Here is a 27,732-nt window from a genome sequence, read left to right as displayed (position 1 = left end):
AATCAAGGGAATTGAGGGCTGCTGGTCAAAACACTTAGAAAAACTCAAAGAGACCGTTAAAAAATTCCAATTCGCTATTCGAATTTTGCAGTTCTCGCTTAAATTTGGAAACAAATGGCAATGCCCAAATATGGAAAATTTCATTGCCCCGAATTACCGCTCACATGTGACATGGAATGACTGTAAGTGAAATCAAGATTAGTGCTTTCAACTACACAGAAAACATTTTACATGATGCCCTTAAACATGGCTTTGCAAAAAGCAATACGCTAGATAAATTAAATAAAAACTAGTGGCCAATAAATAAATAATTGTTAGAAGATATTTTTAGAAATCAGGCAAATTATGTATTATTAATTTTTTGCAGGAGAATTGTAAGTAGTTAAACAAATCGTATCGCATAAAAGTAGTGGGAGTAGCTGTTGCTGTCAGCTGGTGTAGAAGCTTGGATGTCATACACAAATGGCTTTGAGTTGATAATATTTGGACTTAAGAAGAAAACAGTCACTTTTTTATAGCGGAGCCCCATACCTAAGAAAATTTGGTAACCCATCGATCTGAAAAATTTTGGTTGTCACGTGACTCCGTACGTACATCGTCCGACGGTACGCCAATACCTTGAAAACTAAGAGAGTAACACCATTACCATAACTACTTCTTTCATTTTGGACGTCCACGCTATTGCTAATTGACAGCTGTCACAACAAGCTATCTGCTGACCAGTATCACATGACTATATCGCATGCTCAGGTTTAGAGCTCATCGAGGTTTCGTGTTTTTTTTAAAGTTGACCGCTGACCAGCTACTGGTTTAACGATTGGATCGCGGGCTCAAGTCACGTTATTTCTCTGGGGGAGAAGGAAAGATTACTCGCAAAGGCAAAATTTCGGCGCAAATTAACCCCTGACACGTTGTTGACTTTTTTCCTGACATATTCCTTGTACAATCGTCTCTTGGAAAGTCCCTGATATATTGCGTACGTAATTTCTGCAATCTTGGTTAGGCTTGTTGGGTATAGTTTGTTAAAATTTAACTGGAAAAATCGCAAAACCGCACGCTGAATAATTGCATACTCACAATTGATCATTTTTTGAGTTTCTGATCCAAGAAAAAACAATTCTCTTTTCCTTTAACTTCAGTTATTGCAGGCTTGGCTAGATCTATATATTAGTCATGGGAAACCACTATATTGTGGTCTGGTAATTACATGCACGATACAGTTCTTTTGGGCAATCTAATTTTCTGGTTCCTCGTACAAAATCACTTCATAGATTAATATCTGGTCTAGGTCAGCGAGATTTCATCATCAAGCGCATGTGTACAAGGTAGTTCTGTGACTGAGGCTTGTATAACTTCTATTGTTTATTGTTCTGATAATTACAGAAACTATGAAATAACTTATTAAACGATTTTCTATTTAGTATGGCTCGGATGCTGAGCCACTCCAGACGCTGCTCTCGACAGGATCGGTAGTGACTGGTTTTACGTGATAGACGGATACCTACCAATTATTTATCTTGCAACAACAACTTACTCTGAAACTAAAAAAATAAACACCAATCAACCCAGTCTGACTGTTTTCTTGGATCTACAAATCGCTAAGTTCGTTTCATTCGAAACATTTGCTTAGTAAATGTACATTAAACACCAATCAAATCGTTTGTGTTTGTTTGCTTAGGGTCACCTCACGTCCAGGTTGTCCTTGTCCATGCCTTGTCCATGCCTTGTTCAGGTTGTCCTTGTCCTTGTCCTTGTTCAGGTTGTCCTTGTGCTTGGCCTTGTCCTTGTCCTTGTTCAGATTGTCCTTGTCCTTGTCCTTGTTCAGGTTGTCTTTGTCCTTGTCCTTGTTCAGGTTGTCCTTGTGCTTGCCCTTGTCCTTGTTCAGGTTGTCTTTGTCCTTGTCCTTATCCTTGTTCAGGTTGTCCTTGTCCTTGTCCTTGTTCAGGTTGTCCTTGTGCTTGGCCTTGTCCTTGTCCTTGTTCAGATTGTCCTTGTCCTTGTCCTTGTTCAGGTTGTCTTTGTCCTTGTCCTTGTTCAGGTTGTCCTTGTGCTTGCCCTTGTCCTTGTTCAGGTTGTCTTTGTCCTTGTCCTTGTCCTTGTTCAGGTTGTCCTTGTGCTTGGCCTTGTCCTTGTCCTTGTTCAGATTGTCCTTGTCCTTGTCCTTGTTCAGGTTGTCTTTGTCCTTGTCCTTGTTCAGGTTGTCCTTGTGCTTGCCCTTGTCCTTGTTCAGGTTGTCTTTGTCCTTGTCCTTGTCCTTGTTCAGGTTGTCCTTGTCCTTGTCCTTGTCCCTTTGGATGACGTCGATGAAAATGAAATAAGGGTACGTCCTTGTCCTTGTTCAGGTTGTCCTTGTCCTTGTCTTGTCCTTGTCCTTGTTCAGGTTGTACTTGTTGTAGTCGTTGTCTTTGTCTTTTTCTCTCCTGATGACGTGAATAACGAATTACGACTACAGCTGCAATTACGACTTGAAATGCCGGTAAGATAAGGACAAAACTCGTACTACCTGTAAAAAACAAAAATATCAGTTTGCATAAATAAGGGCTCTAATAACAATGCGATTTTGACTCTAATTCAAGGACAACTCCCTCGCATACGGCTGCCGCGCCTGAAATTTGAATCGACCAATCAGGATTCAGCAGGCGGGAAAAACTTTACTGTCCTGAATTCAATGTGAGTTAACAAGAAAAGTATTGAAGTCGGGCAACGTTTCACACTTGAAACGGCATAAAATATTCACGAAAAGGAAATTATAATTCCTAAAACCATATCAGACTGTGAAAAGTGAAAATTATGAAACATTCGTAGCCTCCAAACTTCTAATTTGGCGGCAACTCTCTCGTAGTTCGTCGAGTATTGCCAGGTACGATAATAGTTCTGTTATTCTGCACAAAATATGTAGTTCCTCATCAAATTAAACCCAGAGTTCTCAAGTTAACTATTAGAAGAGTCCTAAGCACCATTTGCATTGTCTTTGTGTTAGCTGCCCAGAAAATGACTATTATCGTGTCGTTTCGGCAGGACAGTTAAGTTTTGACTGCTGCTCGTACTGCGGGCGCAGCTGCCGCATGCAAGGTCAGTACAAAAGGTGAACAAATGAACACTAACGCTATGCACATTCGTTCATTGATTAAAAAAAGCCAAATCAATGGACAAAAAAGCTGTGTAGAGCCACTGGAACTAGCCTCTTTTTTGGGAACAAAAGGGGGGCAACACTATTATGTTTTTGTGGTTACTGGCTTTAGCCAGTCACGATTATGTCATCTGGCGCGTAAGTAAGAAAGTAAGATAGTCCATGACTTTTCGGAAGCTTTCGCAACAAACTCACGAAGTGAGACTGAATGCATCTCGAGATTTAATAATCGATTTTTGCCCTTAAAACGCGAGTGAAAATGACTGCTTTTTACAGTTTAGAATTGTTATCCTTTCATTGAATATCACATTTAGAGTAGAACAATTTCAAGTTTAGAGTTGAGATTAGCAGAAATATGGCGGTACGAATCCCTACAATCTCTCACTGCTGACCGCTATGAAGTCAAACCGTAGGATATTGCAGACTCGTTTTCCCACGCGCTTCGACATGACATGAGATCGTTTGGATATGTTAACCGCAATGTTCTTCCAGGTTTCTATCTTTCTCTCTTTCACTGATCGGCATGAATTAGCCAAAGTATTGTTCTCGACGATAATTCGTCTGTGTATAAATACGGGCAAACAAAGGGATCATTCGTCCGGACAAATTATTGTGATAGTTTGTCTTGACCAATGAACTTTCGTAGATAATCCGTCTAGATAGATGATCAGTCTGTGTGTATAAATACGGACGAAAGACTATCCACGAAACTTACACCCCGTTACATATAGAGCCAGCGGTTATTTTCAATAAACTACAAATTTCAAGATGGCGGAAAAGTCATCTGGTTGTTCGGACAAGTCACAAAAATCCAAGAACGAACGTGTGTGGACGGAAACAGGACTTAAATACCTTGCACTTGCTCTAGGTGACCAAAAAAGCAATACGCCATTCGACTGGAAACACTTGCCTTGAAGAAATCTGCGAACAATCAAGAGTTCGAAGAAATCTCAATGGACTTTGAGAAGCTACTTTCGTCCGACGAGTTCAAACAAGAGAACGAACGGGAAAAAAGCAAGTCCAAAGTCAAGAATAAAACCAGTCCAATATTGACTCGACTTAACGACTAGTGCCCGAGCCTTTCTGTGGCGCTTTCCCGGAAGTCCGTCTAGTATAAATACGGGACGAACTAAAAAACACACCGATAGTTCGTCGCAAAGTTCATATCGTATTTAGACTAGATAAATGATCCGTCTCTAGTATAAATCGGACCATTCACTGTCCAGTAACCACATTTCCTCTCAGAGGGCTTTTGCTTAGTTGACGTCATGTTCAAGATCTCGTTAATTCATGGTATAATTACGATGCAAAAAATGTCATCGAAAAATACAACGGCATCACAATCCCACTTACTTCGAATAAAGATTGTTTTTCATGTTGACATTTTAGAAACTCTTACAACAAGATCATCCCTCCAACCATGCAAGTAAATGATGAACCAATTGAAACTGCTGACACTTTTCTTGAGACTGGCATTACTGTGTCTATCTTTTTGTCGAGGGTCGAGTGTCCAATGTCGAGGGTCCAGGGCTCGATGGTAATATATATATATATTTTCTGGGTTTCTTTTTCTACTCTTTGCTGTAAGCTCAATTATTTATCTATAACCTTCTATAACATCCAAAGTCTGGTTTTCATGTGACTTCATCAAGAAGCTTAAAGGCTTTCACGTGGGATGCTTTGGCCGATGTATTAATGCCATCAACTTTTGAATGGCTATCCGCGTAGAAATAAATCCAAACGGGAATGCTTAAATTTAGTTTTGCAGTTGTCATTTCTTCAACAGAAAGATAACACACACGGATAACAGAATGTGGTTCGCGTTAATATTTGTACTGTTAATAGTGGCAATGTTATGTCAAAGTTCTTCGCTCGCTTCGAATTTCACATTGTCAGCTTCAAATTTTTCACTGTGGAAAACAAAATAATACCTTAAATTAAAAACACCTTCCCTGGTTTCGTTGGTGTACCTTTTTTTCTATGTCGCTGTAGTGGTTTAGGTCGTGTTACTAACGGAGTGATTTCGTGGAGTGTTGGCTTCATTGTTTTCCAGGCTGCGATGACAAATATTCGTTTGCCATCTATCAAACAGGAACTATCTGGAGGCGATAGGAGCTTTTGAAGTAAATTTATGGCTATTTTTCACGAGGTAAATTCGCTGTGAAAGAAATATCTGTGACATTTGCGATCTAAATTACTACTCTCCTTCGGTAAACTTGCTGGGCTTTGCGGTGGGTCACGATGAAAAATATCTGTGAGATTTACGAGCTTAAAAATTACAGTGTTTGTATGGGAAACTGTTGGCAAATATTTTTTTTCCAAAATTGAATTTTACACAATTTGTGAATCGTAACGTTAAAATACTAGGTAGAGGATTGTATTCACCAATTTTAAAGGATGTAGCTTGGCTAAAAGACGCTCGGTTTATTCTTCTAATTTTCATACATTTGTCTGTAGATTTGGCTGGGTAGACGCGTTTCGCGGGAAAAAAATACAGACAAATATATGAAAATTAGAAAAATTATCTGAGCGTTTTCTAGCCAAGCTACATCCTTCAAACTTGGTGAATACAATCTTCTACCTAGTCAGAATAAATGATAGGAAATCAATAGAAGAATTCAAAACGTATTGAATGTATTCAGGAGGAAACTTTGAAGGCTTCAAGCAAGTTTATTCAAAGAACTATTTTTACTCGGGAGAAAGCCAGTTCAAATCCAGATGTATTTTCGCGGCGGCTGTTTCTAATGCTGCTATTTCTTTTTTTTTTCTCCTAAAACTCCTGATTTTCATCTGGATGCTGACTCAACTCTCCACAGAAAAACACTGACTCACATTTTGCCATTCAGCAGGTGCGAACTGTGTGATTTCTTATATGACAATTACATAGCGTTGACCGGTATTTCCAAGCGCGGAAGCTGCGTCTCTTATCTTGGCAGAGGTTTCTTCAAGTTCTTTTGTTTTAGCGCTCGCTTCCTCAAGTGTAAACTTTAATTTCTGCCTCTTTCCCTCGATGAACCTTTCACATGGGCTAGGTAACTGACGCCTGCTTGTCGGAAGAGAAATGTCGGTCGCTTTTGGTGTATTTGATACTCGTCTGCATCATCGTTTCAGCCCGACGTGGAGACCTTTTTTCATGCAGGAGATTTCAAATTTGATTCAGGGCTTTGTACCTGCTGACGTTGTTTGACGCTTCAAGCTGATTTTTACTCTCTCAGGCGTTGTTAGCCGAGCAATCATGTTCAAGACTAGTCTTTTGTGGCCTTCAGGGAGAAATGAAGATCTTCTTCTGCCAGATAACGCGAAGACAATGTTGAGGTGAACCCTTTCTTCCTTTAATTCCCCTGCATATTGTAAAAGATCACAGTCGATATCCGACAGAAGTTCCTCTATTGATTTCCTATCATTCATTCTGATTTTCAAAACTGTAAACTGTAAACTGTAAGACAAAATGCGGCGTCGACAAAACCGGGATCGGACCGGACCGGATCACGGATCGGATCACGGACCGGATCACGGATCGGATCACGGATCGGATTACGTATCGGATTACGGATCGGATTACGGATCGGATCACGGATCGGATCAAGGGAAAAAATTCAAAATTCAAAATTCAAAATTTTGTTGAGCAAATTACACTAGAGTGACTACTGTGAGCAGAACGTTTTATTTAATTCAGGTGTGATATTCCTTTATTCTTTTATAATATCAAGCCAACTGGGAGCTGGTCACAGACGAATTTTTTTCAAGCTGTTGGGTTTTGACTGCGATGATCAATCATGCCTTCATATCTTTCTCCGCACTTCAGATAAATGATATTTCGTATATTCGCTTGCATCAAAGGTAAACTGTCATAAAACGAGTAAGCATGGTAATAATAGGACGAACGTATGAATCGAAACACAAAAACTGAAAACACCAAAAAAATTAAACACCTGATGATTTCAACCAATTTCCGTTTCTGAGACAAGTCTATACTTTTACAAGATGTGAGTTTGGAATACGATATTTCGTTCTGGAATAAAACGAAACAAACCATTTGTATTTCAAGGAATTCTAAAGGTCTCTGGAGAGTCTCTTGGCTGAGACGAAACGCCGCGTCAGACTAGCCACGAATATAGCTGTTTTACAAAAAATTATAGGAATAACATCGATAGTGTGAACGATAACGCAACCCGAGAATAAACAACATTTTAGGAGTTACGTCACGATTTTTAAGAGTCATTTTTAGGGTCGTAAAGAGTTGCCTTTATATGGAATAAAACCTTAAAATGATCGTGTTCTAGGATAGAAAGCACTTAAGAGGCAAGAACAAATCAAAACGGAAAGGGGATCGTTAAGGAGGGCAAAGATTAACGAGGACTGCAAATGACGAACTTGAAAAACTAGGCTAGTTTTTTCAAGATGCGCAAATCGTGACGTAGCTCCTTTAAAGCAAGTCATGTCCTTAAGCTTTCGTACGTAAGCCTTCTCATTAACTGTAACGCTAACTTAACGCTCACATCTGACACGAAAAAGTAGCCGAGAATTAGCTACTGATACTAACAACAATTTCAAAAACGAGAATGGAAGGTTCACGCAAGCTTCGAGCCAACTATCGTTCAAATATAACTACATCTGCCTGTTCATTACAGTTTAAATTCGTCGTAAATTAGGCGCTTATGTGGCTTTTTAAATGACCTGTTGTCATTCTCTGTAATTAACATGTCATTGCGTCAAATTCGGGATTCTTATTTTTATTTAACATATTTCAGTTTTCCACTTTTATTTTTTATTGATTATCATCTTATAGACGATTTGATTTTTTTTTGTTTTCTTTTTTCTTTAAAAGGTTTTTTTTTTTGTTCTTTTTTTTGTTCTTTTTTTTTGTGATCCGATCCGTGATCCGATCCGTGATCCGATCCGTGATCCGGTCCGGTCCGGTCCAATCCAGGTTTTGTCGACGCCGGACAAAATGCCCGTACGCGTTGCTGACTTTGCTTCTCTTTAAGTGTTTGTGGCTGAGTGGCGCCAAAATGTTCCCAAGTGGATTAGTAAGCTTTAAAGTTTGATTGTCAACACTTTGAATTTTGTTTGGCCGGCAGAACATACAAGAAGTTTACGGCGTATACACTTCTACAGATGAACTAAAAATGGCTTTACGGGCCCGAAAAGTTTCCAGGGCTTTCGAGCAACGGGCCCCTGGGCTCTGAAAATTTTACAGGCAACGTTGTCGCCCTTAGACTGGAATTTTTGTAAAGAAATTCTTGCGCGTTTTGTTTATTTGAAAGTTGACTTAAAGGGTTACTGTAGTTCGATTTTCAAGAGTCGTATGACACTGGTCATTAGGAGGATTGATGTGATTAGAGAAATGACACTGATCACATGCAGCGACAATTGCTTACAGGAGGGTGAGCTGAAGCACTTGAGTGTTCCAAAGGGGCCAAGAGGGTCGGATTTATCCCTCACATATTGCGCGAAACTTTATGTAGGGCAGCTGTGTCCGTCCATTTTATGTTCACGAGCTGACTTCGGACCCACTGTGTGTTAGACTATGTGGCTGAACATGTGTAAATTTTTATTTTTAGTTTGGCGTTATAAATGTTGCCTCTTGCGGAGCACGCCTTTTCTAGGGCCTCCGTGTTTTGTCTGGTTTATCTATCCCTGCGAGCGTCGGGCATTTGAGTTAGGATTTTTACGCCTGGCTAATTTATGCCCCAGTGCCGTTACATTACGATGTTGAAGAGTTTAGATTTTCCTTTGGTATACATTTTAGGCGTTTATTTGCAAGGTCGTTTGTCTCAAGTTTTATTTTCCTTTCCTTTTCCTTTGTTATAAAACTTTATATTTATAATTTTTCTTGCTGGTCGTAATTGCAAATGGAGCTTGGACGTTACTACCTTTTGCTCTTAGGCCTGATCGCAATTCCTTATTTAGTGTCTTGCCTAACTCCAGGGCTAATTCTACTGCGAAAACGTACATCAACGAAATTAAACTGTTTTTTTGTGTGTGTTGTACGAGTAGACAGATTTCTGTTCAGATACCTTTTTCTGCTCCCGTGGTCGCCCTTTATTTAGTTAACTGAGATCAACAGCTTAGGCCCCCCGCCTCAATGGTGTTGGTCCACGCCGCGGATAAATGGCTACATTCTTTCATGCCTGAGACGGCCCTAATCCTTTGGAAAACGCCTGCTGCAGAAGCATGATTGAGTGTGCCAAGAGAACAAGGAGCCTTCTAGTTAGCAAGAAGCAGCCCGTTGATGCTGACATCGTTAAAAGCATTATCGACAGATTTGGTGCTGAGGGCGCATCGTTGAAGGACTTACGTATTGCGGCAGTAACCTCCTTAGGCTTTGCTGGATTTTTTGGTTTTAATGAATTAGCTAACATTCAGCCCAACCACATATTCTTTCACGGGGCGTTTTTTAAAGTATTTGTACCAAAGAGAAAACAGATGTCTACAGGGAGGGGAACTATGTGTGAACAGGAGACAATTGCGTTCATTAGTGTGTTTGCATAGACTTTTCTGCGTTACGTAATCCTTTTGTGTTTGATTTGCAATCGTACAATTTTTGCATATATTAGTTCACAACTTTGCCTTGTTTTCGTTGTAATCCTCGGCGTGTGCGGTACGAATCGGAGCTTCTTGGACATTTTCGAATATCGAGGACACTTGGATTGCCAGGGCATCGTTTAAAAGTTTGGTTCATAAAATCATGTGAAATTGAAAAAATGTTAATCTGGTAAACATTTGATGGTAGTAGAGCGAGGTTTCAAATAATGTCAGTGGACAGCGAGCATGGCGAAGCAATGGACGAAGACGAAGACCGCATCGAAAGTTTAAAGCAGCAAAAGGCGAAGGATAAATCGGCCTTCACCAGGATCAAGAACAAGTTGTTGCGCCTTCTAGATGAAGAAGATTATCCGAGTCGGCGGGAAGTCAAGGCGGTTTGTCAAAAGCTTTGTGAAGTGGAAGAGCGCACAATGTCAACTATGGAAGAATTATCTCAAGAATATTTAAGCTCCAAAGAGAAAGAGAAACGAAAAAAGCTCGCCAATGAAATGGACAGATTAAAGGCGGAATTTTCGGAGGCTCATGACAAGGCTCAAGAATATTTGGACAATCGGAAGGACGAATTATCGAGTTTGGCAACTGACGCGTGAGAAAATACTCGCCGACGTCGAATCGAAGAAAGCGTTGTACGAAAAAGTGTGGAAAAGCAAGCTTTGGAGGAGAAAGTTAAGCGAGAACAAGATATCGCTCGTCCAAAAGAAGATTTAGAAGAATTACGTCGTCAGTAGCGAAGTCGTTTATTTGATGAAGAGGACCTCCAAGATTTGAAAGAGTCGGAGTTCAAAGGACCGGAAACAAGACAAATTTCCGCGAACAATTTGGCAGAAAGTCGTTCAACGCCATCGCTTGGCAAGGATATGTGGAATCAACTTAAGCGTGTTTCAATTCCCGTATTCAATGGTGATAAAAGATTGTATGAGAGTTGGAAAACGGCTTTCATAGCATGTGTGGACAAGGCGCCTGCCACACCAGAGTACAAATTGCTTCAGTTACGTCAATACTTATCTGGCGAAGCATTAAAGGTCGTGGAACCTTTGGGACTATGCGGCAGCTTATGAGATGGCAAAGGAAAGATTGGTACGAACGTTTGGCGGCAAACAGCATCAGATTGCCTTGCATTTAGAAGAACTGGAGAACTTTAAGCCACTTCGCCCTGGAAATGCAAGGGACCTTGAGAGACTTGCAGATTTGTTAGACGTTACTGTAGTAAACCTGAAGGAGGCCGGTCGGCATGAAGAACTAGAAAGCGGATCACTGTACCTCAGTTTGTGTAAGAAATTGACAGAAGCAATGCTAGCGCATTATCATTGGTGGATTCATGAAAATGGTCGTTGGCAGTCAGTAGAAACGTTGAGAGACTGGTTCATCATCCAGGAAACAGAATTCCAGACAGTAGCATCGGAAACAATTCACGGTTTGAGTAAAAGAGGACATAAGAAAGACAATGGAGTGACCTTCTTCGGTAACATGCAGAAGTCTTCAGGAAATCAGAGAAGAGTTGGATTTCGACAGTGTAAAGTTTGCAGTGGTCATCATAGAGTTTGGCGCTGTGACAGGTTCAAGGCTACGAGCCTTCCAGAGAGATGGGAAGCCGCCAAGAGCCTTAAACTGTGTTATCGTTTCTTAGGAGGAGATCACAGTGGAGAAACGTGCGTTAGATCGAGAGTTTGTGGGATAAATAATTGTAAGAACACTCACAACCCATTGTTGCATAGAAATTTCTGCGCCGGCAGATCGAAGTGAGCAGGTGAACTCTCATGATCGTTGTGAAGTGGAACAAGGAGCATCAGGTGGTTCCCAGGCTGTCGCAGAAAGCGAAACAATTAATGAAATGTCCCTTACTCCTCCCCAGGATCCAGTTGAGCAATCAACTGAGAGGTCTCACACCACAGTGGCGTAACAAAGTGCGCAAGCAAGATTTGTGGCGCTACACACAGTACCAGTGTTTCTGAAGAACGGTAATCGCAGAATTAAAGTGAATGCATTGTTGGACGAAACTTCAACGAAAACGTATTGAAATGCTGACGTAGCCGCTGAGCTTGGACTTCAAGGGCTTCCTCAAAGCGTAACTATGAATGTTCTAAATGGACAGACTGAAAACTTCGAGACTACGCCAGTTGAGGTCTAGTTGGAAAGTTTGGATGGAAATGTGAAGACTACCATAAGTGTATTCACAGCAGAACGAGTCACAGGAAACATGAAAGTTATCGACTGGGGCAAGTATGCGGCAAAGTGCACCCATTTGAGAGGGATACAGTTTCCAAATCCTGGGATTCGCCCAATAATGGACTTGTTAATTGGAGTTGATTATGCTGAACTACACTACTCGTTCAAGGATGTTCGAGGTCAACCAGGGAAATCAGTAGCAAGACTTACTCCATTAGGATGGAGAGAGAGAGAGAGAGAGAGAGAGAGAGAGAGAGAGAGAGAGAGAGAGAGAGAGAGAGAGAGAGAGAGAGAGAGAGAGAGAGAGAGAGAGAGAGAGAGAGAGAGAGAGAGAGAGAGAGAGAGAGAGAGAGAGAGAGAGAGAGAGAGAGAGAGAGAGAGAGAGAGAGAGAGCTAGAGTCAAGGGCACTTTTGTAACATTTTCAGGCACTTTTGTAACAATCAAGGGGCACTTTCGTAACCCATAGGGCACTTTGGTCACCTACAAGGCACTTTTGTAACCTCATGAGGCACTTTGGTAACTTTCGTAAGGCACTTTCGTAACGTTCTAAGGCACTTTTGTAACATAGTAAGGCACTTTTGTAACAAAAAGGGCACTTAAGTCCCTTTCATTTCTTTTTAAATTTTAAAGTTTTTTTGTTGTACTTTGGTAATGTTGAAAATGTGCGATATAATGGAAACCTTAACTTCTACTTAAACTGAGAATTTTTCCGCAAACACTTCTATTGCTTTACAGCAAATGCAACCCCTTAAATGACAGTCTTACCAGTTTTTAGGAATGGACCATTAAATTTTGGAGGGGTTGGGCAATTTTTTTTGAAAAAAAAAAAGTTTATTTATGGCCAAAAGCTTTTTTGAAAGTTGCACAACACTCCCTCAAAAACTCAATGTTCTCTCATTTGTAGAATTTCTTGTGTACCTGGTTGCAAAGAAAGTAACTTGTTCATACTCTTTACCTTAACAGGGAATTCAAGATATAGATTTGACAGAGATGAAAACTCACAATTGACCTCAAAAGACTGTGTGCTTTTGAAAGGGGATATCAAAGTAGCCGGCCTTGTATTCGAAACAATTTGTTCCTTTAACAGTAACATACAACTGCTGTATAAGAGTAACACAAGCATCAACTTGGGGATATTCTGTTGATGTACTATCAAATTCTCACAACTTAAATTGAAAGAGATGCATGATAATAAGTAGGGAGAAATCGGGACCCACAAGACAAGTGCAAGGCTGAAGGGGTTGCAACCCCTACTTTGAGAAGATGAAAGAGCAGGAAATACCTTGTTTAAAACTCTAGCTTTTGACAATATTGTGGTGTATCATGTCCCGCTGACCCCCAAGGAGTTATGATAACTTTCAACCCCTTGCCTGCCTTGCAGGGCTATATCACAGCAGTGGTGGGTAACATGCAACTCAGTGAATGTCAGCAAACAACGTTACAAACTAACTCAACAAGAAATTTAATTGTCAGTCATTCATTAGTTACAAACTAACCCAACAAACTATTTAATTGTCAATCATTAATTAATAAAAATTTCATTTTTGTTCATTTAAAGGATATACAAAACTCTTGAAATCGATACCAAAAAATTGGTGTTGCACTTTTTTTTTCTTTTTTAACAACTACAGACTGAATGTTTAAAATCGTTCTGTTGTTCATATCATGAAAATTAGATTTATTTGCACATTCAGTATGCAGTTGGTAAACAAAAGATGGCCATTAACAACAACTTCGAAAGGATAGTCACAACTAATCATAACCCTTTAAAAACTTGATACAACAGGAAAAACAGCAACTCTTTAAAAACACAACATCTAGTACTGCTGTATTAATAAACTGCAATGACAAAATAGTTTTAAAAAATGAAGTTCAATTTCTGGCATCTCAGCAGTACAGACAAAGCAAATATGTTGCATGTAACTTGAATCCATTTTGCAATGGGCCCTTTGCAGCTAATGGTCACATGATACAAAATGGAGAGCTAGCTTATGCACTGAGATGGCATGGGACAGCAAAAAAAGGGATTTCAACCAGTTGTGCTTAACTTTTCTTTGTTTTGGATGTCCCAGAGCATAGCTTGGCTAACCTAGCCCTCCAGCAAGGTAATACTTTGTACCATGTGATCATTAGCTGGAAAGGGTTCATTTTTAAGATCTTAACCCTCCAAACCCCAGTGATCCCCATACATTTCTGATGGCACTGCATGTAATTCAGAAAGGTCGTATTTAAATACATGTAGACAATACAAGCATTGTATTGATTTTTGGTGACTGTTGTACCTTAACATTCTTGTGACCTTTATGCTTGATCATGAAAAGTGCATTTATACTACTAAGCAAATTTAAATTCTGATCAATCTGGGGACTTGAAGAGTTAATTAAAACATTACGTCACGAACATCTGATGCAAACACAAGGGTGATCATGAGTCCAAAAGCACTAAATAATGCAAAGCTTGTAGCTCAAGTTCACAACGAAAGCTTTCATTTTTTTTTAAACCCGCTCATGTTTGCATTAGGGTACACAAACTAGTTGTGTAGTTTGTGGAGTAAAGTGTTTAACTAAACTGAAACAACTGTCATGTAAATAACATACTAGCCTTGAAAGTTGTCTTTGTCTTGCTCTTTGTCACTGCATGACAGAGGTCTGAGCAGTAGACAGAAAGAAGGCATTCCGTAGTGCAATAATGACTAGTATAAGAATAAATCTACCACCAAAATGCTAGACTCTATCCACTCAACTTGACTAGGATTACTTTTGTTTTTCTCTTCTTTGTCTTCGCTCATATTTAACACGATTAACAATTTGGCTTAAGGTCAGTGTTGTTAAAGTGCTCTTTCCTTGGGCATCATTGGAAAGTCTCTTAAGAATTTCTTTCCCTGAAATTGGGCTATTTCCAATCATATCATCACATAATCTTACTAATGTTCTTACTTGCTCCTCAGTGAAAAGTGCCTTTGCCCTTGATGTCAGTGATGTGGGTGGTACAATGTCACTAGATGCCCCTTCATCAGCTTCTCCTCTAAACATACGATCCACTTTATCATTCAGTTTCTCTCTTTCTGTTGGTGGAGACACAACGTTAACTGTGTTTTTGTCAGTGTCAGGAAACCGCCACTCAGCTCGAACACGGTCATAAACTCGTTTAGGATCTTTGGTTTTTAGGATTTCACTTCTTGTAATCCTTTCTTTTACACAGTCAAGGCTTATGCTTCTCTCTTGTATTTCACTTTGAAATAGCTTTTGAATTTCACCAACTGCCACTCTACTCCATGGTACTCTAGATGGACTCCCAGATTTCCCTTCACTCTGCTGTACACCAGCTTGCTCTTCGCCATCTACTTCAAGTAGTTTCTTGCCCTTTTCCTTGGCACCACCTTCCTGGCCTTTCTTCCTCATTACTGCATGAAGTTGCTGAGAAGCTTTAACAGATGATTTACCCTTTTCTGTCAAACGGTAATACCTCTTTGCTGTGTCTTCTTTGTGTGCCATCAAGTCTGCAAGGTTGCTGCTTATCTCCTTGTGGCTGTTATGGCATGTTGTCACTGCACCTTTCCTTAAGAGAGTGCTGTGGATGGATCCTGAGATTCCTGCTTTCTTCCAGACTGACTGGATGGCTTTGCTAATTTGGCTTGATTGGAGCTTCTTTCCATTCCAAGACAGAAATAATGGTATCTTGTTCTCAGCTCCAACATTAGGGACCTTTGCTCTCACTTCCTTGATGAAGACACTTATCCAATTATGCAAATTGCTTGTTAGGACAACTTGGGCAGGGCCATGGACATGGAAAGTTTTATGATTCATCACATTGATAATGAATCTATCACCTTCTTTGTAGCCTTGCTGAAATTCCTTCACAGTTATGTTTGACAGTACTCCTGCCCTGTTTGCATTGTCAATTGAAATCTGCACAAGAAGGAAGTCCCTGACAAGAGTGTAGTTACTTTGGGTGATCTCGATGTTGTGCGCTCCACTCAGCTGTCCCAGCAAAATGACAGCATCTCTGGAAGCCTGACTCTTTTCAAACTCTTGAATTTTATCAGGTGTGACTAGCTCAATTCTGTCCTCTTCCATTTTCTCCCATTTCCTTTTCAGGCTGGATCTTTTATAGGAAGTAGACCATCTCTTCACCTTTTCCATTAACTGTGTGACCACTTCATTACTTGCTGTAATTTCCTCTGGTTTTTCTGCTAACACATAGCTGTAAAAGTGCCTTAAGCTCATGAGATATGATTTGATTGTTTCAGGGACATATTTCTCTTCGGCATAGGCTACAAACTTATTCTTCAGTAGAGTGATGTCAAGAAGAGATGCCAACCTTTTCTTCTCATCAATAACAGACAAGATGTTCTTAATCTGTGATACGTGTTGTTTGGCAGTTTTCACATCTTTTTTACCACCATCTGGTGACTGTAGCCATTTGGAAAGTTGGAGAATTGATTCAGGATCACCCTCTTCACAATCGATCCCACTATTCCCATCAGAATCTTCTGTTAAATCCACATAAACACAGTTAGCAGTATCAGACTCTTCAAGTGTACCATCATTTAATTCTTCCCAGCCTTCCTCCTCTTCATCACTTCTTTCTCGTTTAACACCATGTAGTTTATGTGAGTCATCACACTGTTCAGAATCATTGAAACCACGGTCATCACTAGAGATACTTTCAATCTCCACTGCAAAAGGCTCACCTGATTTAACCATATTTTTCCCCAGTTGTGCAGCTCTTTTTTCAATCAGTTGAACTGAATGGGGCCTCTTGGGCTGTTTGAGTGCTTTTCTCAACAGACTTCTATAGACGGTCTTGTCAGATTTTGGACTGAATCCATGGACATTCTGTAAATGTGCGGAGAGTCTTTTAACCACTGATGAACACCCCACTAATGGACAAACTCTCTTTTTGTGATAGTCCTTGTGATTCTTCTTCTCATTCTTTTCATCACTTGTTTTCTTTTTCCTATTTCCAGAGGATGCACATTCTGAACTTGAAAATGTGTACTTCTTACGCAAATTGAAACGTGCGACTGCTGCACGTGCTTGATGTTTAGGCCACCCATGTACATTTACTAAATGCCTTGGGATGTGTACAACAGTCTTGCCACAGTACGGCACAGGGCACTCCCTTTTAATCCTAGGTAATTTGCATTTTGGCTTACATGTGCTCTCTTTAGATTTGCTGATTTTCTGTTCATCAACATCACCTGATTTATCTTGGACTATTCCTTTATCCTGAGATTCTGAATTGCTTTCATCTGGTTCACTTCCTGACTCATCATTTTCTTCACAAGCTGATTCATCATCCCCCATAGAGTAGTCTGACTCATCTGTATCCTCTTCCCTGCACAAGTTTGGGGTCCACAATTTCACCAAAGCAGGGGCTTTCTCAGATAACTAAGCAAGAATAACGAAAATATGGAATTTTGAATATTGCAAATAACTTTAGCATAACAACAAACTAGCTCATTGTTAAACAAGATCTTACAGATTTTAGTCATGCATTAACTAAAGCTTGTTTGAAAAAAAAATTGTTGGCTTTATCACGTGTCTCTCTTAAGTATTGTATTTTATTGTATATGTTTTTTTTTGGTAAATTGCTTTTCAAATTGTCATCTAGTCCAGGGCTCAAAGAAGCAGCCTCTGTTTTATCACTAAGAGGAAGACTTGGTTCCAGTGTGCATTTCTCCAATCATTTCAATAAATATATTAATTATGTAAATTATCATTCTTTGAAAATTATCAATCGAATGTTGGTCAGTTTTGTTTAAAAAATTAAATGTAATAAAATCACTTAAGTATCTGACATCCTGCCAATAACAAACAGAAATACTATGCTGAGCCACGTAACGTACAATGTATCCTGGTGATTGATACTGACCTCAATTAAAGAGTCTGACGATTCATTCTTAGTCTCTATATCCTCCTCTGAAGAGCTATTATCGTCACACACTGGCTGATAAGTAGTATCAGCACCACTGCTGTCATCCTAGGCAGATAAGATAAATACATTTTTTCATTACTGTAAGTGTACAACAAAAACACCATGTTGCAGTAACATGTTTTTGTTTAAGAAAACTTACAGAACTGTCAGCCTCAGTATCATCATGAAGTTGTTCCACAAATTCTTTAGTCTAAAGAAAGAAAAAGCCTTCATAAGTAAACAGTATTTAAATTTGTGGGGTTGTGTGGGGGTGTGGGCTCAGTCTGGAGATGAAAAATCTGGCACTTATTGTTCAAGGGCATGTATTCCTTGAAAGAATTAGAAATTTGTGCAGCATAAACATTGTACCTATACAGTAGCATATCACGTAGATTAATGGTAGTCTCCTGCCACCTGTAGTAGTGGGTGGGGTGTATTGCATAAGGAGTACATTCAGCTACTTTTCCTGGGGATGATAGGACCTGGGAACAGAGTTTTAACTTTTAAATGTAGGAGATCTTTTCTTTATTGAGACGCTCGCGTGTCTTGAAAATACTTACATTTAACTCCCCCATGTCTGCATTAAGCCATTGAATAGACATTTTACTACCTATGTAGAAAGAATAGGAAGCATATTAGCAAAAAGTAAGATAAGAATTTATTTTAAAACATCAAATCTTGACATTAGTTTTAATACCAGTGACAAGAAATTCGGGTTTATTTGTGCTTAAACGAGAAACTGAAATGGAAGAAAAATAAATATCATTTCGGAAGGCTTTAAAATATTATTTTTTGTTCCCTAGTCACGCAAATGAGGTCACGCATTCTTACATAAGTCTATCTGACAACGATCACATTAACTGAGTTTACCATCGCTAAAAATAACTGCGTGATATCAATCCAAATTATATTTTGGATCGCTTGACTTGTCACTTTATTTTTCGGCAGACAAGAGTGATCGCAATAATCGACAGCGAACCATAATAAACTAAGCCGACATCAATTTTTATCTTTGCAATTGCTCGCTCAAAACTAAAATAGCACTACAGGAGTGAATGTATTTGCCGATCGAGTGTATATTAGTATTTCCAACTTACAATTTCTTCGAACGAAAAACTCCTAAGGTTTTTCTTTTTCGAAAGGTGAGAACAGCCATCTCCTACGGTTTTATTCTCGACAGGTGAGAGCGATCGCGACAGCCATGAATATACCAAATCGGTATCAATTTTCATATTCGCAGATTGAATATTTCCGGTAATTTAGCCGACACGACACAGTTTAGATCGCTTAACGAAAAACAAGACATATATCATTTAATACTAGAATTGATATTTAAGTTATAGATTACGGTTAGTACATTGATCTTTACAAAAGACGCTTACCTTCAACAACTGATGCTTGTCTCTTCACCGCAGGCAGACTGCACGTGGATGACAAGAGCTTACGTAACCTTCCCATGATTCTCGTGGCAGACCATTTGTTTGTTGTTGTTTTTTTGCAATTATTCCGGAAAAAAAAGCAGCATTTTCGTTCCAGAAATTGGGATAACAAATTTATTTATTTACCTTTTTTGTTGTTGTTGCTGTTTATTTATTTATTTTTTTTATTGATATATTATTTAGTTTTTTGGCGGAACAAAACTGAGCCTCCCCATGGGTACCCTCAGACTTCGTTTTCGTTGCAATATTTTTACATATTTTTGATATTTTAAAGCAAATTCTCGTTTTTGGATTAAAATTATTGCAAAACAGCGTGGTCATTGTAAGTAACAGCCGAATAAATAATTAACTCAATGAAAACCGCTTCGTCTTAGATTCTTTCAGAAATACCCATAGAAAGGCTCAAATGTGAAAGCTCTCCAAACAAATGGCATAAGCTTACGTCACCTCGAACACGTGACCACCTTATCTTGTAGAAGATTCTAGGCATACTATCTATGCCCGTTCAAGATAAACTCAGAACGCTACAAAATACTCAATGACACTGCCATGTGCCATGTACCACTGTAACGGGTCAAGATTTGCAAAATAATACCAAGGGTTTAAAAATTAGTTTTCCTTTTTTAGGCTTAATACTTAATATATACATACTATTCTACTAAAAAGATAACGTATTCATTTCATAATTTTTGTATGTTATTAATGATGAGTACCTGCAATGCCTTACGTTAGCCACGCACCTAAAACTTTACGGCCCAGGTAGGGTGTGGGTGTCAGAGATAACGCCCTCTTTAAAACAGCTATAGCTATATATGTATATTTTTTCACCAACAGTGCAGATCTCTACCTCGCTCAGCAGGAAGTGTCATGCTAAATGAAGGAAACTTAAAAGAAATCGTCATTATGTATATGGGTACAATACATGTAGCACCGAATATTAGATCTTGGTAGTTAGGACATCCCAAGGCTTTGTGCGGTAGATCAGCCAACTTGATTATTTTCTTTTTTTGCGCCGGGTTTTGAAACTTTATCAGCGGTACGACTTTCAGTGTTTGAAATAATCTTTTTTCTTAACAACTCTGTGTTTCTATTTCCCAACACAAGCTCTTCTGGAATAATTATTGTGTAGTCGGTTTGTTAGTCCTCTTATATTCGACAGAGTGCTTTTCAGGGCCTCGGTATGCGCAATTGATTGTATACTTTCAATTAATTTTCTTTTTCAGTTTACATATTATTTACTTTCAATTAATTTTATTTCTCAATGTACATACTATTTACTTATGTATTGAATTATTGTGAGTAAAGTATTAATGTAATAAAAAGCCATGTGTTTTGCCGCCACTAAAACGCTCTTGTTATTTGAGAACACTTGAGAAGTATAGAAAACACTCCATGCGGCTAGTGTCTTCTAAACTTTTCTCGTGTTCTAAAATTTCCGTCGTGTAACGCTTTATGACAGTACAATACAAAATCCTTATTTTTTAAAAGATATTTCTTTCCACGTTTATGTTGCCGCCCATACACATTAATTTTCTTCGTAGAATTGCCATCAGCTTACAATGGCCCTTGCGATATCAGTGTTAATTAATAGTGTTGTGATCACATTGACCAACTTGCAATTGTGCTCAGTATACGCAAAAGTAAGAACAAGGCAGACGTACCATGAATAACAAGATAAAAAGGGCTTATGAAAATCGTTTGAATTATCTCACGTACTAGAATTCAAGATTTTCATTTGCATTTATTAAAAGTACAACAAGAGGGAATTTTATTTTTGCGCGTGCTCATAATTTGTTTTTGAAGCCCCTCACCTATTATTATTTGTTGTCGCATACTTTCCTCAGCTCTCTTTTATTTTCTATTTGTCTGCCTTGTTGGTGTCTTACTCTTGCTGGAAAAGGTTCAACTTACCTTTCAGAGAGGTGGAAAAAATCGACCTTTCAAGCAGAAAAAAATGCCATATACGCAAGGAAACAGTTCAAAGCCATTTCGTCTGTAAGTCTGGCAGAATAGGCCCAAAATTGACCATCCAACCATAAAAGCAAAGATTTATCCTTTCTGTATTCAGTTGTTTATCACAGTAATGCAGTGATGATGATGTAAGGTTGCCACAAAATGTTTCGATGTGGTATACATTACCCCATACCGCGTACCTAAATGCGGGTTAAAAGAATAAAGATTCGCTCCTGTGCGGTTTCCTTTTACACTAGTGAGTTGAAATTTTCGGCAATTAATGGTTTCATCTAACACCTATTGCTCACCGAAGCATTTGATGTTTCACTAAAAATAACCAAGAATCTCTCGCCAACGGAATATCTTGCAAAACGGGCACTTCGGTACCCCGCAAAAAGTACTATACCGGCTACATATGAAAGACATTTTTTTCCAACAAGAATTCAACGGAAGAAGATGAAATTTATAGGTTTAGAAGTACAGTGATATAGGTAACTGCTCCGAAAATTTCGTAACATTTGGTTTAATAGAGGCTGAGAAATTGTGTTTCGAACTTTTGTTTGTCAAATTTAGGGGTTTTCATAAAACGTGAAACATGAACTCGACATGAAAGTGTAATGTTCAGCCTACAAATTTTTGGAAGGCCGAAACAACCACTTTTAATTGACGAGGGTAAGCGAGAGAATGGTAATGGACAGTTTATGCATCCATCTACCCATCGACTGCAACAATTTTTACAAAAAAAAAACAAAAAAGAACCCTTACCCTTGCATAGGGCGCTTTTGTAACCTTTTAGACGGTAAAATGTTAATAAATCACTGAGGTTTAAACGATTCACAAAGATCTTTTTATATTAGCATCACCGCATTAGTAGCCCACTGAAGAACGTAAAAAAAAGTTTAAAAATTTAGAAGTAGAAAGTTGGCAGGCATGGAGACAACAAGGTTACAAAAGTGCAAACTTTACGTCTAGAGAGAGAGAGAGAGAGAGAGAGAGAGAGAGAGAGAGAGAGAGAGAGAGAGAGAGAGAGAGAGAGAGAGAGAGAGAGAGAGAGAGAGAGAGAGAGAGAGAGAGAGAGAGAGAGAGAGAGAGAGAGAGAGAGAGAGAGAGAGAGAGAGAGAGAGAGAGAGAGAGAGAGGAATTAAAGGCAGACGAAATCGAAGATGTTACGATCCAAGTGGTAAAGGGTGCACAAAGAAAGGCATATCCCGACGAGTATTTGGCACTTCAGCGACAAAGAGAGTTATCAAAAAAGAGAGAGTTGCTCGGCTTACAACCATGGCTGGACGAGAAGGGCCAAATGAGAAGCGATGGACGCCTTAAGTACGCAGAATTTCTACCACATGATGCTCGCTTTCCGATAATCCTGCCTCGTAAGAACTGTGTAACGAAGCTAATTGTCAAACATTATCACGAGAAAGACAATCACGCGGGTGGAACGAATTAATTGCTAGTGGCTTTATCAACACGCTTCTGGATCATTTCTGGTCGTGAAGAAATTCGGGAATGGGAGAAGGAGTACAACGAACGCCAAAGAAGAAAAGCTAAAGCTGCAAAACAAATTATGGCCCCCCTCCCACAGATCAGACTTCGATTTTCCTTGAGAGCGTTCGCACAGACTGCTGTGGATATGGTGGACCATTCATCACTGTGCAGGGAAGAAGGACACGTCGACAGAAACGTTACTTGTGTTTGTTTACCTGCTTGGCATCCAGAGCAGTCCATCTGGAAATGGCCTATGTACTTGACACAGACTCGTTCCCAAATGCTTTCTACAGAATGCTCAATCGCGGGGGAGCTTCCAAGAGAGATGTTATCCGGCAATGGAGGTAACTTCGTTGGAGGTAATAAGGAGTTACGCGATTTGGTTAAAGACCTTGAACAAGACAAGATTGCTAAGTCGACCGCAAACCAAGGAACTAAATGAAGTTTAATCCCCCACATGCACCTCATTTGGAGGTGTCCATGAGATTATGATCAAGGGTGCAAAGTGAGCAGATTACGCAAACCTGGGTAATGCAGACATCACAGATGAAGAGGTAATGACGGCATTCACTGGAGCGGAGGCACTTCTAAACTCCAGACCACTGACTTATCAATCATTTAATCCTGAAGATGACGTACCACTGACGCCGAATCATTTCCTCTTTGGTCAGGTCGGAGGACAGTTTGCGCCAGAATCAGTAGAGACCACATTCAACCCACAGAAAAGGTGGAGAAGAGTCCAGGAACTAGTTAGACATTTCTGGCATCGTTGGATTCGGGAGTGGTTACCCGCTCTCAAAGTCAAAAGAAAGTGGTTAACTGTTGAGCGAGACATTGAAGTTGATGACGTTGTGTTAGTCATGTCACCTAAGACACCACGAGGACACTGTCCTCTTGGTCAAATTGTCGACGTTTATCCAGGCAAAGATGGACACGTAAGGGTCGCCAAAGTTCAAGTGAGAAAAGAAAAACTCCTTAGACCTATTACCAAGTTATGCCAGCTTGAAATGTGTTGAACGTGCTCGGAGAAAATGATGATGATGAAGATGAAGACTTAAAGAGATTTCTGGACAGTTTAGAAATGTTTCAATTATAAGGACAGTCCCCTTATCGTCGGCCTTATCGTTGTATTGACATGCTAGGGCATATCAATGAGGGGGAGAATGAACAGGAGACAATTGCGTGCATAAGTGTGTTTGAAGACTTTTCTGCGTTACGTAAACCTTTTGTGTTTGATTTGCAATCGTACATTTTTCGCATATATTAGTTCATAACTTAGCCTTGTTTTCGTTCGCTAAATAAGTTTAATTCTAATCTTCGGCTTGGACATTTTCGAATATCGAGGACACTTGGATTGTTAGGGCATCGTTTAAAAGTTTGGTTCATAAAATCGTGTGAAATCGAATAAATGCTTATCTGGTAAACAATGTGTATATTTCTAAGTTAGAGAGTAATGATTGTCCTGTTGCGGTATTGCATAGTTATATCCAAGTAGGCGATATTGACCTACCTAGTCAGTTGCCCTTGTTCAGGCCATCACGAAGAAGAAGTTAAGGTATACCCTTAGGAATGGCAAATTATCTTATACCCGTTGTAGGGAGATATTCAAGGATGCTTTGTGGGCTACGATCCCAAAGATTACGGCCTCCATAGTTTACGTTCAGGTCGGGCTGTAACCTCTGTTGTTAGTAACGACCTCTCGCATAACGTTTCTGAGAGGTTGCTTAACGGACGCTGGAAAAGAGACGAGGCTAAGGACATGTACGTATTAGAACCACAGTGTAGCCGATTACAAGTAACAAAATATCTAGGAATTTAGTTCATGGTCCATTATATTATTCTCTTGAAATGCATCTTTAAAAAAAGGGTAATAAAAGTGTTAGGGTCCGCATGCGATCCACCCATGCTTCGTTGTACCTGTTTTGCAGATATTTAAGTGGTAAATAATTTACGTTCGTTTGAACGTAGTGAATTAGAACATAACAACAATTAGAGTTTGTGCTGTTTAAATATGAACGTTGTGGTGGGAACCGAGTAGCCTTCAAAGAGCCCCATGAATAACTTTACCCTGCACATTGAATAGTTCGTAAAATACGTTCTGCTGCACAGACCAGTCGGCCATTGCAGTTGTGATTCACACACCGTAGCGGTCGGCCGACCGTTTTCCTTTCGAAAATTCTGTTCCCAATGCTAAAAAACATGAAAACATCCTTACACTGAAACAATGAAAACATTGCCCGAATGCTGTGCCTGGTTACTTCTTCAAAATAGTACAAAAACATGGTAAATGGAGTCTTTTACCTCACCACAGACGCCTAATAAGTCAAAGAACAACATCACACTGGTTTTCGGCCATGTGACACGACGAGGGAACGCGAAAAAATGTCGGCAAGAGATTGGGTTCGTTCGCTGGCTCCTTCGACTATTAACGTGGGAACACGAAAAATGATCGAGAAGGTATCGTTTTCGTTCGCTGGAACACGAAAGAAAATCAGCAAGGTGTCGGATTCTATTGTTTACTGACAAATACGCCAGCAAAGAGTGGGCGTACCACAGGTAGCTCATTCAAAAAACAAACACACACAAAATTCACCAAGCGTATCTTGTTTGTGCGGTTGACCGGGTTAAATAAATAAATAAATAAATAAATAAATAAATAAATAAATAAATGAATGAATAAATAAATAAATAAATAAATAATTAATTAATTATGTAACTACGAAAAAATTAAAGGTTGCATCTTATAGTCTGGATACAGAGGAACATGCCTGAAACACATGGCGAAGATAGACATGTTGTTATGTCTGGGGGAGGGCAGCATTCAAAGCTCTCAGGGAGTTTCTGGATGGAAGTGGGTGGGTAAATGCGCTTGTAAATGCGGACATAGCGAATGCTGGTACAGCAGAATCATTCTTGAAATAAAGTCATCTTGCTAAAGCAAGATGTGCACATGAGATTACAGCTGCTGCCTTATATGTTCTGTAGCAGTCAGCATACCACGACTAAACGGCAGCCGTGTCATCAACATCAGAGGCAAGCTTGGAGTTCCGTGAATGGTGTTCCAAGATGGTTTCCATTCAGCCTTAGTTCGCTTTCTGGTCACAAGTGTTGGAGTTAGAAATGCTCACCTTCGAGATAGTGAGATCAATCAGGGAAGGAAACTTCAGGTCGTACGTAGAATCAGTCACAGCTCTAATGACATGGATGTTTGCTCTACACCACGTTAACTACGCAAGGTGACTCTCAGTTCACGTTGGTGATATGAGAACACTGCAGACATCTCACCCACGTGTGTACAAAAAGTTCCCTTCTGGTGCTTTTGCAGGTCGCAAGTCAACACATGCAATTGCCATGGACCACGCCTCCTCAAGGGTGACAGTAGCGCCGTTGGACTAACTGAAAACCCTAGTGCCTTACGACGTTGGATGATCGGAAAGCCAGAAATTGCGAGGACGGTAACTGAGTATGAAGAGCAGTTACCATCAGAGAAGATGTCTACCAAACATCACAAGCAGATACTATCAGTGCAAAATACCTTTTTGAAGAATGTTGATAATCTCGTCAATGTGATAGAAGAACTGGGTAATCCTTTTAAAGAGGATAGCGCTGACTTGCTTGCAATTGATACAAAAGACATCATGCCGTGGAAGTAGTCGAATCCATAAAGAACATCAAGAAAATAGGCCAGGATCAGTTCAAAGCATTCGTCTCAGAAAAAATGATCGAGCCCGCAAGGCCAATCACCGATCCAATCAAGCGAAACAAACTTCCGATATTTAGCCAACCCACTACGAAAGATGTTTCAAAGAAACAAGCCCAAGTTGTTACCTTAAAGGACGACTGCTCACTGTTTCCAGGATTTATATTGCGTGCAAATCTCGAGAGATGATCTTCAAGACGTTCCGACACGAAAACCAGCCAAGGCCTCCATCATTATCCCAGCATGGTAAACTTGGGCGAGGAAACAAAGCAGACCTTGTTTCATGTCTCCACGGTTCGATAGAAGCTTCTGCATTATGCCCACAAGTGGGTGTGAAATATTCGACGGAACTGTAGTAGTGCAGACGCTCCATCCAAAAACACCAAGTACATTCAAGGACTTCCTCCAAACAGTTTTTGTACCATACGTTCAAGGACAGTTACAGTCAGCACAGAGAATAGATTTTGCATGGGACACTTACAAACCAGACAGCACGAAGACAGGTACAAGAGAGAAGAGAGGCTGTGGAGCTCGTCGGCGTGTTGCGCCAACAGTGAAAATTCCATCGAACTGGAAGAGTTTTTTGCGCATTGATGATAATAAGACTGAGCTTTTCCGACTGCGCTCAGGAGGTAGGAAACATCGACGCTTTAGGCAAAGACGTGTACAGTACAAATGGCACGCAAGTAGTGAGCAATACAATAAGAGAGAGTCTAGAAGGCCTTTAGCCATGCAACCACAAAGAAGCGGACAATTGAATGTTTTTACATGTTCTCGATGCTGTCAAGTAACACCAACGAATCATGATAAGGACAATCGATACAGATGTCTTCGTTCTGGCTGTCTTGCAGATGCAGAGAATTCCTCACAAAGAAGTCTGGCTTGCTTTTGGCACGGGAAAGCTGTTTAGATATTTCTCAATCCATGAAATTGTCCGGTCACTTGTCCACAGAAGAGGCAAACTTTGCCGGTATTCCACGCGGTCACAGGCTGTGACACCGTGACGTTCTTTGCTGGAAAAAGGAAAGAATGCGTGGGACACATGAAATGTGTTTGCTGACATTACCAACTCACTCCTGGAAATCGCTAGTGCACCCAGTGAGCTATCGGATGTCTGTACAAGAAACATTGAAAGATTCGTGGTATTGCTCTATAATAGAGGAAGCGAGCTGAGATCTGTTGCCTAGGTTCGGCAACAACTGTTCTGTAAGAATTCTCGTAGCCTGGATAGAATTTCTCCAACCCCTGCAGCTATGAAGGAGCATACCCTCCGAGCTTCATATTAAGGGGTCCATGTCTAAAGCCAAGTACACCTTGCACTACCAGAACTTCCAAGTCCAGCTGAGTGGGGATGGGAGAGAGACGCCCAATGGAAACCAGTCTGGACAAC

The 27,732-nt window shown here is 39.9% G+C and overlaps 2 protein-coding genes and 1 pseudogene across 2 annotated transcripts in view; 1 reads left to right on the top strand and 2 right to left on the bottom strand.

The window, feature by feature from the left end:
- Positions 1 to 1,765: 1,765 nt before the first annotated feature.
- The window catches only part of LOC110064011 (proprotein convertase subtilisin/kexin type 4-like), a 93,846-nt gene continuing 67,879 nt past the window's right edge, over positions 1,766 to 27,732 (bottom strand). Inside the window, exon 15 of the mRNA XM_089275883.1 lies at positions 1,766 to 2,503. Coding sequence (XP_089132009.1) covers positions 1,905 to 2,503 — 599 coding nt within the window. The 3' untranslated portion in view covers positions 1,766 to 1,904. The remainder of the gene's footprint in view (positions 2,504 to 27,732) is intronic.
- LOC149100920 (uncharacterized) lies at positions 9,727 to 10,737 on the top strand (annotated as a pseudogene).
- Positions 13,285 to 22,938, bottom strand: LOC149100919 (uncharacterized). The gene is made up of 5 exons (XM_089276033.1): positions 19,148 to 22,938; positions 18,326 to 18,375; positions 17,926 to 17,976; positions 17,724 to 17,831; positions 13,285 to 17,239 (listed from the first exon to the last, which is right to left on the bottom strand). Exons 1-5 carry the CDS (start codon positions 19,221 to 19,223, stop codon positions 14,600 to 14,602), a joined length of 2,925 nt encoding a protein of 974 aa, XP_089132159.1. The 5' UTR covers positions 19,224 to 22,938; the 3' UTR covers positions 13,285 to 14,599.

The sequence above is a fragment of the Orbicella faveolata genome, unplaced genomic scaffold (assembly GCF_042242905.1).
Source record: "Orbicella faveolata isolate gen_17 unplaced genomic scaffold, um_ofav_v1 contig_4, whole genome shotgun sequence".
Classification (NCBI taxonomy): Eukaryota; Metazoa; Cnidaria; class Anthozoa; order Scleractinia; family Merulinidae; genus Orbicella; species Orbicella faveolata.
This window is presented reverse-complemented; position numbering and strand designations above follow the sequence as displayed.

Coding starts and splice junctions, on each gene's coding strand:
- LOC149100919 (XM_089276033.1), bottom strand. CDS start 19,223: ATGGGAAGGTTACGTAAGCTCTTGTCATCCACGTGCAGTCTGCCTGCG. Junction 17,832..17,925: donor ATACTGAGGCTGACAGTTCT/GTAAGTTTTCTT, acceptor TTATCTGCCTAG/GATGACAGCAGTGGTGCTGA. Junction 17,240..17,723: donor CGTCAGACTCTTTAATTGAG/GTCAGTATCAAT, acceptor ATTCTTGCTTAG/TTATCTGAGAAAGCCCCTGC.